The sequence below is a fragment of the Vulpes vulpes genome, chromosome 13 (genome assembly GCF_048418805.1).
Source record: "Vulpes vulpes isolate BD-2025 chromosome 13, VulVul3, whole genome shotgun sequence".
Classification (NCBI taxonomy): Eukaryota; Metazoa; Chordata; class Mammalia; order Carnivora; family Canidae; genus Vulpes; species Vulpes vulpes.
The window spans coordinates 46,765,711-46,778,069 of record NC_132792.1 but is presented as its reverse complement, the minus strand read 5'-3'; the positions used below and the strand labels follow the sequence as shown (position 1 = coordinate 46,778,069).

Below are 12,359 nucleotides of genomic sequence, written 5' to 3'. Positions count from 1 at the left end.
TAACTCCTTTTAAAGAGTCTGATATAAGGCCATTTACACCTTTTACAAGACAAAATATTCAGGTCTGCAGACTATACCCGAGGAAAACAGTGGCAAACCTGTCTCAAGAAAGCTTCTTTTTTTTTTTCAAGAAAGCTTCTTAAATCAATGTTATACACTAGACAAATGGAAAGATACTGAAAGTCAGATTATATTATTCCTCAGATCAATCAGGCTGTATTTGACAAACCTTGAAGATCGCAAAGACCCTCTTAGGGCATCGAACGGTATTGCTATATAGATTAATCCAATTTCAGTTAGCCTGGTAAGTTAGAACATTCTTTCCCAACAAAGGGAATTTCAAGGTCCAGCAAAAAGTTTTACTGCCTTTTTCATTTTAATATATATTTCTAAAAGATCTGAATAACAATAATTAATATGATCACAATCAAATTTAGTATTCTCTAACAATATATCACAGCTGCTAGTGAATATAAATGAAATAAACACTCATGATACCAAATACTTCTTAAGTACATCTGGTTTTATATACTACAAAATAAGATTAAAAACAAAACAAAACAAAACAAAGTAAGATCATACTACCACTGAAATACTTATTTAAGGAAATGTTCTTACCAAATACCCATAAGATGAATTGAGGTAGCATCTTTTGGATTCAGTTCAATTGCTTTCTAATAAGAAATAAAAAAGTCAATCATAATTGTTTTCTAAACACAAATAAGTACCAAGTTTGCTAAAAAAAGTCATGGTTAAAAAAATTTTTTTTTTGGCAGCTCTGCATTTCAGTTCTTATATAGTACCAACTTTTTTCCTCTTCATTCTTTAATGTGGTTAAATTCATTTCAGTACACTGATAATGACTTGTATTAGAGTTAAGTTCAGCAACTAAAGGGTTATCAGTATGAGAAAAAACATGAAATTTGTAAATGAATCTAATTTTGAAAACAATAATCTATTCTCAACGTTTCTTCTAGATTAGAGAAAAAATAAGGAGATGTTTTTTGGCAAGACCTATATGAATAATGGATTAAACTATTCTTTCCTAAAAGAAGGATAAAGTACATAATAATTTTACAGTCGCTTCCTATATGTACATTTGTTCAACTTCACCATCTGTACTTAACAAAGGAAAAATAAATATTACTCATTCACAGCATTTATTAGTAAAATAACTATGCATAATATAAAATACATTGATAATGTCTCCCTAATTTCTATTTACTATATGAAAGTCCTATGTGTAAATGTAAAGCATAAACTACAGAACTTTAAAGCAACTACTTCTCCTTTTTCCATTATTTGTTGAAAGCCACTCAGAAAAATCTGATTAATGTTAAAAATTAAAGACCCTTTTAAAAAGATCGAGACCTCCCATCTTAGGTTTTCCTGTAAATCTACATTTTCACGTTTAGTCAGTAATGTGTGAGATACACATTTTAAAATATTTGTATTAATTACCAGTGTGGCCCTAAAAACCAGACTACCAGTGTTCCAATCACAGCTCCAGTGACTTCTAACTTTTTCACTGTGGCAAGTTCTCTCTTCTTGCCATTCCTGAGTTTGCTGTTTTATAAAATTGATGGAGTACTTACTATTACCTACATTATAGAATAGTGGTAAAATTAAATGAGCAAGTAATAGGAGGTACTTAACACAGTAATATCTTCTAAAATCGACATCATTAATTTTACTTTTCAAAAGTACCGATTTATTATTGACATTGATTAATGTTAGCAATAATAGAGGCAATAGCTAGAATAAGGCTAATAACTAGATAGGACTTAGCTGAAATCTTGCTTCATTAGTATGGGTAAGAGCACTGACTCTATTTTAGTTTTCCATCAAATAATAGTGATATGATTTATAGCAAAATGTTTTAAAGTATACATAACTTAGACACTAAGCAACCTTTCTTAAATGGAGTTCCACTAAAAAATTAAGCCCTATAAAAAATTATATGAATAACTATTTTCTCCAATCTACCAAGAATGGTATAGAGCTAGTACCATTCTAGATGCAAGAGAGAGAATTAGAATTCATAACATGCAAGGATGCCTTAGGGAATTTAATTTTCTTATGGGATGGGTTGAGAGGGACCACTCTCAAGCAAACCCTTTCTTTTATAGTTCTTCCTGCCATTAGTTTGTTCTCAAAAACAATCCAAAGATAGAGGTGCCTGGCTGGTTCACAGTTGGTGGACTGTGCTCGAGCCCCACACTGAGTGAGGAGATTACTTAAAATGTTGACAACAATCCAAGGATAGTAATTCCTATGGGTTTAGACATAATAATCAAATTAGGAATAATAATATAAATGATCTTCTTAGTATGTAAATACTAAACATTATCATTTTAAAAAATATAATCAAACATACACGTTTGAAATCTGCAAAACACTAATTTTAAAAAAAATAATCTATAGCCTGTTTCCATTAATATAGCCTCCGCAATTTTTCATTATTTATATTGGAAGATATTTGTCATATATTTCTACATACTATGGCACAGAATAATTTAGGCAATTTATTTAATGCCCACTGAGCAAATTATGACATTTCACAGAATCTAAGACCATGAAAGTTACTACACATCATTATTATATGTATCACTAAAAAGAAAAAAAGTACTGCCTATTATAAGATATTACTGATTATATTGCATTCTGATTTCAAAGGTCTTAAAATGTGAAAATTGTTGCACATTAAATTGAAAAAAATATATGTATACACATAAACACACATACACGTGTTTGTATATATACTGTTGATGCCTGAATTAAAGCTAGGTCTCCTGATGCCCAGCCCATTGTGTAAAATAGGAACTGAGACTATAACCACAAAATTCAGAAAGGCCATTAGCTTATCTAGCAGTCTCCCTATGAATGTTTCTATCATATTCTCTTCCTTTGTATTTTTGAGATGGTCTACAATATCAAAAGAGAAATAAATATGCTGAATTTTTAGTGCCCTTTTTTCAGGAGTACTGTGTGTATGGCACATCATGAAATAAACTCCTGGAGAATATCTGGCATTTAAGAAAAGCTTACTATAAGTAACTTTAGGGGAAAATATTAAAACACAAAATACACAGAGATAATAATTGTAAACAATACCATTACTACTGAGAGTGGTTTGTCACTTGTGTTAGATTTTACACCACACCACTGAGTATTCAGGACTTTGTATAGTTCCCGCTTATCTTGGCCACATGACTTGTTTAGTTACCAAGTGTAATGCAAAATGGAGGCCTGGTAAAGTTTGCACGCTGGAATTTTATCTTGGAATGCTTATTCTTGGAAGCCAGCTACCATGCTATAAAGCCTGAGCCAGACTACTAAATAATGCAAAGAAAAGTAGAGAGAAACCGTCACATAAGAGGCCATCTTGTGCATTCCATCCATCTCAGCTAAAAAGAGAGGTGAATGAGGCTGTCTAAATGACCTCAGCTACACCAGACAGATCAGAGCACCACTACATAGTCAATCCACAAAATTTTGAAAAATAAGCTGCCACTGCTTTAGACTTCTAAGTTTTTAGGTGGTTTGCTATACAGTAATAGATAAGTGAAACAGAAATCTGTTAAGCTAATGACTTTTAAAATTCATCAGTACCTCAAAATGCTCCTTGATAACGTAGGCATTTGCAATTTTAGCCTTGATGCCTTCATAATCTCCAACATCACTAATACAGATTGCATACCACTAAAAACAAGAAAAAAACACGTAAGAATAATACTCTACTAACATTCCACTCAATACAAGGTAAAAAATGAATATTCCTCAGTAGTCATTCTCATTCAACAAAAACTTAGTCTAAAAACTGTATTAAATATACTGTCATATACAAAGAAAAGTAGACATGGCCCTAAGGAACTCAAGGACAGGACATGTTTATAGAAAACTATAATACAAGGGAAAGAACAGAATCTCTAAGTCATCAACACAATGGGGAGATAATGATACATGTTTATGACCTGAGTATAAATTTAGAAAAATTTGCAATTGAATATCATTTTATTTCCTCATCCTCTTTTCTGCAAGCTGCCTTATCTTTCCATCTGCACTGTTGTGTAATAAGAGCCACATTTGTTAACTGTGACTTTGTCCCTATAGCTACAGTTGGGACAACACACCTAAAACTGAGACAATCTTTCTTTCATCCCTAAAGCACTAAATCCAAAATATCCAAGCTTCATAAACTCAAGTGCTATAGAAAGTTACACAACAGAATGAGGAAAAAAAAAAATCTGTAGAGAGAAAGATTTGCAGGTAACAGCAAAGAAGAAAAATAATGAAGCCTCAGAAATAAGGCCCAGTTTTTCCTGCACCCAAAGCACCCTCCCTTTAGGTTCTGTGAAAGACAGTAAGTTCCTTATAAAAAAAACACCTTCCTTGTTTTTGTTTATCTGTGTAGGGTTTTAATAACTATAACCAGAGAGATTTTAACTAAAACAAACTTCTGTTTAAATTTATTCTCCATCAAAATCTTAAGTTTATTGAAATTTCAAAAGTATAACTTAAAGCAGACATACATGTGTATCCACGTACACACCTCTATAGGTGATGCTCCACTTACTCTCCACTAGGAGTTACCCAGCTGCCAAATCCAGATGACTAGAGGGGTCACAGGGTTTCAGATTTGGTGTTCTGATTATCTCCCACATACTCTGGATAACATCACCTTTTTTCATACATATCTCACTATATGCAAAGCAAACATAAGCTTATGCATAAATCCTAAACATTCTTCCCTGATTAGATTGGCAGTATTCTGAGATTTTTAACATATGTCAAAGATGTATCAGAGTAACAGCACAAAGAGCAGTTATTAACACATAAAGTGTGTATCACCTGATGTAGACTATAAAATTTAAAGCAATCACTGAAACAACATAATACACTTATAGCCATTTAGTCAATCACCTAAGTAAAATGTAATCCAAAAAATGACCAATACAAAAGGCAGCGGAAAAAGAAGAAAATGAGAACAGATGGAACAAATAGAAAATAGAAAGACAGGAAATTAAAAACCAAAAACATCATTAATCACATTAACTGCAAATAGTCCAAACACCCCAAGTGAAAGGCAGATTGCCAACTGGATTAAAATTAAGCAAGACTCAGAGTGACATAAGTGAAAAAGGCAAGTAAAGAACTCTGAATTCTCCTCTATATAAGCAATGAATAAAAATGAGCAACAATTATCAGAATCAATGTTTTTTTTGGGAGTCTAAAATTAACCTAAAGCTTACCATGACCTGGGTAGGGATGCTTATTCAAAGTAACAGATTAATTCCTAGTGAGAAGAGTGAATTTTGTGCTGTTTTATCTTACTTCAGTCCTATCCCACATTCCCAATCTCAGAAGGAGCTGTGTAAATAGCCCTCCATTCCAAGTACCAGACGGAACAGAACAGATCTCATTCATGGAGAACTGTATTTATTTGTTCTAATCCATTAGGTGGCTCCCTGGAAGACTGGCCTTATACACATTACACCTAACTTGAAAAGGCCCTAGTGATAAAGTTGCTTCAGGAGAAGAGGGGGACATTTGCTGAATAATCTACAGACTAATATCTTAGATTCCTGCTGTCTCCAGCAAATAGACTAATGAAAAGCTTGAGAGAAAAGACTAGGGAAAGCTGTCCCTAAGGGCTCTGAAAAGCCTCAATAAAGAAAAGCTAAAAGAATATTTCATGACATGAAAATTAGGTTCATTTCAAATTGCAGTGCCCCAAAATAAAGCTTTACTAGAACACAATCATGCTCATCACTTATGCATTGATTATGGCTGCTTTTGCTCAATAACGGTAGGGTTGAATTGTGATATGAGATCATATGTGATATTTAAAGAGATTCCCATTGACACTCCATACCCTGTGAATCACAATGATAGAGTTATAACCTGACAGCTTCTTGAGTGCCACACATACTGCCATACCATGACATTTTATTTTTTATTACCAATGCATATGTCAAAAGAAGACTTCAAATGTCATGCTTTGAAAGCAGAGTGAAATGTGAATTATTGTTACCAAATTAAATGGCAAAGCATTTGGGGGGGGGGGGGCTCCAAAATATCCCTGAAAATCAAAAGACATATATGCTCAAAAATGCGTGCATGCTTAGAAAAGATCTGAGAACGCCCTAAACTTACCATCTGCTGACCTTAAGTCTCTTCACAAACAGGAAGTGAAAACTAAGGTACAGTTTACCCTGCCCAGCTAAGTGTTAAAGGTATGTCCCAACATAGACACAGAGCCCTTGACCAAGACTGGGAAAGATTTTGATTCCAGGCATTTTATAAAATGTCTGTCCAATCATTACCTGACCACTAAGCTAATAGAACAGAAACTTCAGTGGCTATACATGACCAAGAATACAGATTTTACAGAATTTATTCAGAAAAGTCACTAAAGAAAAAGAATAGAGGGGGCCTGGCTGACTTAGTGGAGCATGTGACTCTTGATTTCCGGGTTGTGAGTTTGAGCCCCACAATGGGTACGATGATTACTTAACAATAAAATCTTAAAAAGAAAAAACAAATACTAGCCACAGCAACAACAAATTCTGAGAAAGGAGGGAGTCTGATTTCCACATTTACCATATTATAATAGTCAACATGTCCAGTTTTCTGGCAAATAATCACAAAGTATGCAAAAAAATAAAGTATAACACACACGGGAGGAAAAAAAACAATCAAAATTATGCATGAAGAAGCCCAGATGCTGGACATCCTAGATTTTCTATTATGTTCAACTAAAAAATACGTCTAAAGAGCTAAAGAATACTATGAGAACAATATTATATCAAATTGAGAATTATCAATAGACATAAATTAAAAAACGGAACCAAAGAGGTTTTTAGAGTTGAAAAGTATGATAAATGAAATTAAAAATTCACACTGAATTGAGGACTCCATGGTGGTTGTAAACAGGCAGAAGAATTAGATTAACTTGAAGATAATAGTCAATTAATATTACACAGTATGAGGAACAGAAAGTACAAAGAATGAAGAAAAATGAACATACCTCAGAACCTACCAAAATACACATAAGAGGAGTCTCTTAGGAGAGGAGAGGAGATAAAGAGGTAGAATGAATATTTGAAAACATAAATGCCAAGGGCTTCTCTACTTTGATGAAAACAAACGACTGCAAGTAAGATAAGTTCAAAGAGATCCAAACTAGAAATAGCATAATCAAACTCAAAGATAGAAACAAAGGGATAACCTTGAAAGCAGCAGGAAGGAAGTGACTTGTCATGTACAAAGGGTCCTCAATAAGATTAACAGCCAAATCAGTACCATGGACATCTGTCTTAGTGGGCTTCTGCTGCTAGAACAAAATACTAAGGTAGGTAGCTAAAACAATAGAAATGTATTACTCAGAATTTCTGGAGGCTGGGAAGTCCAAGATCAAAATGCCAGCTGATTTGGTCACAATAAGGGGATGGGAACAGAGATACAAGAGCAAAGTTGATATACTACTGAAATTAAGTTGACATCCAAGTTTGAACTTGGTTGTTACAAATTATGTTATTAGATTTCCTCAGGATAACCACAAGAGTATAACTCAAATTATATAGTACAAAAAATAACAAGGGAATTAAAATGGTACAACAAAATCAACCCAGGGATGCCTGGGTGGCTCAGTGGTTGAGTCTTTGGCTCCGGTTGGGATTCCAGGGTCCTGGTTCAAGTCCCACATCACATTCCTCATGGGGAGCCTGCTTCTCCCTCTGCCTATGTCTCTGCCTCTGTCTCTCATGAATAAATAAAATCTTTAAAAATAAAATACTAAAGGACCCTAATGGAGGACTTGAGAAACAAAAGATTGAAAACAAATAGCAGAATTACAAAAGAATTTATTTTTGTCAATTACATGTGAATGGGTTAAACTCTCCAATTAAGGGGCAAAGATTAGCAGAATGTATTAAAATGCATGATTCAAGTATATATTGTCTACAATAAAATTTAGATTCAGAGGTATACAGATTTAAAGTAAAAAGGGGGGGATCCCTGGGTGGCGCAGCGGTTTAGTGCCTGCCTTTGGCCCAGGGCGCGATCCTGGAGACCCGGGATCGAATCCCACGTCTGGCTCCCGGTGCATGGAGCCTGCTTCTCCCTCTGCCTGTGTCTCTGCCTCTCTGTCTCTCTCTGTGACTATCATAAATAAATAAAAATTAAAAAAAAAAAAGTAAAAAGGGGGAATTTTATCATGCATAAATCATATCATGAGTATGGTTTCATACTCACAAGAGAGCTGAAGTGGTATTAGGTATTAATTAGAATTAGGTAATCAGACACAAAATTACAATAAAATTATTACATGAGAGACAAAGAAACACATTATTAACATATAACAATTAAAAACAAACAAAAAAAAAAACAAAAAATAAATAAATAAAAACAGATATACACCTAACAACAGAGCCCCAGAATAAAGCAAAAACTAACAGACTTGAAGGTAGAAAAAGACAATTCAACTACATAGTTGGAAATTTCAAATAGACAATATATTAAGATGTAAAAAAGTCTCAAATTTTATAAGACAGAAACCAGAGTACGTTCTGACCACCGTGAAATGAAAATATTTTATTAAAGAAGGAAATTTGGATAATTCACAATTATGTGGAAATTAAAACAACACATTCCTAGGGTAGCTTAGTTGATTAAGTGTCTGATTCTTGGTTTCAGCTCAGGTCACAATCTCAAAGTTGTGAGATCCAGCCCCAAGGCAGCCTTCATGCTCAGGAGAGAGTCTGCTTGAGATTCTCTCTCTCCCTCTTCCCCTTCCCTATCTTTGCTCTCTCTCAAATAAATATTTTTTTTAAAAAAACCATATTCCTAAATAACTAATGAGTCAAATTTTTAAAAATCACCAAAAAATTTAAAAATTCATTGAGAAGAACAAAAATAGCACAACCTAACAAAATTTGGGGGATTCAGCAAAGTTGTATTCAGAAGGAAACTTATGACTATAAATGGCTACCTTAAAGAAAGATCAAGTCAATAACCTGACCTTAAGAAACTAGAAAAAGAGCAAACTAGGCCAAGTAAGTAGAAACAAGGAATAATAAAGATTAGAGTGGAAATAAATAATTTTAAAAGATTTTATTTATTTATTCTTAAGACACACACACAGAGAGGCACAGACATAGGCAGAGGGAAAAGCAGGCTTCATGCAGGGAGCCCAATGTGGGACTCGATCCTGGGACTCTGGGATCATGCCTTGGGCCAAAGGCAGACACCAAATTGCTGAGCCACTGAGGCATTCCCAGAATTAAATAAAATATAGGTAAAATGGAGAAGAGTAGCAAAACCAAGTTAATTCTCTGAAAGGATCAACATTTATAAACCATTACCTAGACATAAAAAGAAAAATTACTAAAATCATGAATCAAAGAGGACATACATTACTACTAACCTCAGTAATAAACCTAGGAATAAAAGACTATAAGGGAATAGCAAAATAACTGTATGGCAACAGATTAAGTGACCTAGCAAATGTGAAAAAATTCCTAGAAAGAACAGTCAAACTGACTTAAGAACAAAAAAAATCTGAATAAATGAATAAGTACTACTACAGAGTTAGTAATCAAAAGAACTTTCAACAAAGTGAATACCAGGACCAGATGGCTTCACTGGCAAATTCTACCAAATGTTAGAAGAGAATTAACACCACACTTCTCTTAACTCTCCCCCAAAAATAGAAAAACAGTGAACATTTCTTAAGTGTTCTATGACACCAGTGTTACTCTGATATCAAAACCATCACAAAACATCACAATAAAAGAAACCTAATATAGTTGCAGAAATTCTCAATAAAATACTAAACCAAATTCAGCAAATATTAAACATAGACAAAACTCAACATTCATTCATGATAAAAACTCCAAAAAGTTGAATTAGAGATAGAAGGAACATATCTCAACATAATGAAGACCATATGTGATAAATCCATAGGTAGAAAAGTTGAAAACCTCCTTTAAGAACAAGACAAGGGTACTCACTCTTACCACTCCTATTCAACCTAGTACTTGTCCTATCGAGAGCAATCAGGCAAGAAAAAAAATGTCTATTTGCACATGACATGATTTTATATACAGAATGTCCTAAAGACTCAACTAAAAAGCCATTTGATTAGATGGATTTAGTGAAGCTATAGGATATAAAATTAACATGCAAAAGTCAGTAGCAATTTATAACCTAACAAATTTTCTGAAAAAGAAACATCCAATTTTTAAAAAAGATCAAAAATAATCAAGTAGGAGTAAGTTATTTAAGAAGGTGAAAATTTCTCTCCTGAAAAATGCAAGACAATGATGAAAGAAATCAAATATAAATAAGTGGAAAGGTAGCCTACATTTATGGACTGGAAGAATTAATATTGCTACAATAGAAATACTACCAAAGCCATCTACAGATTCAATGCAACCCCTATGAAGATACCAATGGCATTTTTCACAGAAGTAGAAAAAAACACACCTAAAATTTATAGGGAACCACAAAAGACGCAGAATAGTCAACAAAATCCTGAGAAAGAACAAGCTATTCTATAAAGCTGTAGTCATTAAAAGAGCATAATAGTGACATAAAAACAAATAGACTAGTGGAACAGAACCGAGAACCCAGAAGTAAACCCAAGAATATAAAGACAACTAATATCTGACAAGGGAACTAAGAATATCCAACTAAGAAAGGACAAACTACGAAAATGGCACTGGGATTATTGGGTATTCACATGTAAAGGAATAAAACTGGACACATCTTATACCGCTCATAAAAATTAACTAAAAATGAGTTAAAGGATTAAATGTAGGATCCAAAACTATGAAACTCCTAGAAGAAAAGATGAATAAAGGTTTTTGACATGGTTCTTGGTAACAATTTTTTGGATATGACATCTAAAGCACAGGCAACAAAATAAAAAATAAACAAGTGGAACTACATCAAACTAAAAAGCTTCAGCACAGGAAAAGAAACCATCAACAAAATGAAAAGGCCTACCAAATGGGAGAAAGTATTTGCAAACACTATATCTAATAAAGGATTAATATCTGAATTATAATTCAAACAATTACATAGAATAGCAAACACAACAAACAAACAAAATAACACAACTAAAAAATGGGCAGAGGACCTAAATAGACATTTCTCCAAAAAAGATATATGAAAGGCCTACAAAAGATGCTCAACATCCCTGGTCATTAAGGAAATGCAAATTAAAACAGCAACGAGGTATCGCCTCACACCTGTTAGAATGAATGCCCATCATCAAAGAGAGATGAATGGATGTGGAAAAAAGGAAACCCTTATGCACTGTTGGGATTCTACATTGGTACAGCCAATCCTCAAAAAATTAAAAATAGAGTTACCATATGATCCAGCAGTTACACTTGGGAATTTATGAAAAAAAAAAAAAAAAATGAAAACACCTACTTGAAAAGATACCTGCACCTCCATGTTCATAGCAGCATTTGCCAAGAGCCATAAATGGAAACAACCTAAGTACAGATCAACAGATGATAAAGCAGTTGTGGTGTGCATACATACACACAACAAAATTTATTATTCAACCACAGAAAAACAAGGAAATCCTGCCATTTACAACAACATGGAGGGACTCTAAAGGCATTATGCTAAGTGAAATAAAAATACTGTATGATCTCACTCACACGTAGAATCTTAAAATAAACAAAAAAATAAAAACAATCATAAGACTTGTGGTTACCAGAGGCAGAGAGTGGGAAAAGGGGGAATTAAAGGAAGGTGGTCAAGAGGTACAAACTTCCAGTTATAAGATAAATAAATACAGCTGAACAACACAAATTTAAACTGTACAGATCCATTTATACATGGATTTTTGAAAATATACTGTAAATCTTTCTCTTCCTTACCATTTTTTAGTAATATTCTCTTTTCTGTTATTTACTTTAAGAATACAGTACATAAGCCATATAACATACAAAATACGTATAGATTATTTGTTATCATTAAAGGTTCCAGTCACCAGGTATTTAGTAGCTATGTTTTTGGGAAGTCAAAGTTGTATGTGGATTTCAAACTGCCCAGAGGTCAACACCCTTCTCATGTTGTTCAAGGGTGAACTGTACTATGGATGTAATGTACAACATGAAGACTATAGCTAACACTGATATATGTTACATAGGAAAGTTAGTAAGAGTGTAAACCCTAAGGGTTCTCATCATGAGGAAAAAAAAATTTTTTTCTCTTTCCTTTTTTATCGCATCTATATTACAAGACCAATATCAGCTTTACCTATTGTGGTAATCATTTCACAATAGTATGCAAAGCAAACCACTGTGCTGTATGCTTAAATTTACACAGCAATGTAC

The 12,359-nt window shown here is 33.5% G+C and overlaps 1 protein-coding gene across 7 annotated transcripts in view; it reads right to left on the bottom strand.

The window, feature by feature from the left end:
* The window catches only part of RMDN1 (regulator of microtubule dynamics 1), a 49,836-nt gene that overhangs the window by 7,767 nt on the left and 29,710 nt on the right, over nucleotides 1–12,359 (bottom strand). For all 7 annotated transcript variants that reach the window (XR_011996590.1, XR_011996589.1, XM_026013221.2 and 4 more), the window contains 2 exons: nucleotides 3,613–3,702; nucleotides 619–674 (listed from right to left, as the gene is read on the bottom strand). Coding sequence is in view for 5 of the 7 variants with exons in the window: in XM_026013221.2 (XP_025869006.2) it covers nucleotides 619–674; nucleotides 3,613–3,702 (146 nt within the window). In the remaining 2 variants the exon portion in view is untranslated. The remainder of the gene's footprint in view (nucleotides 1–618; nucleotides 675–3,612; nucleotides 3,703–12,359) is intronic.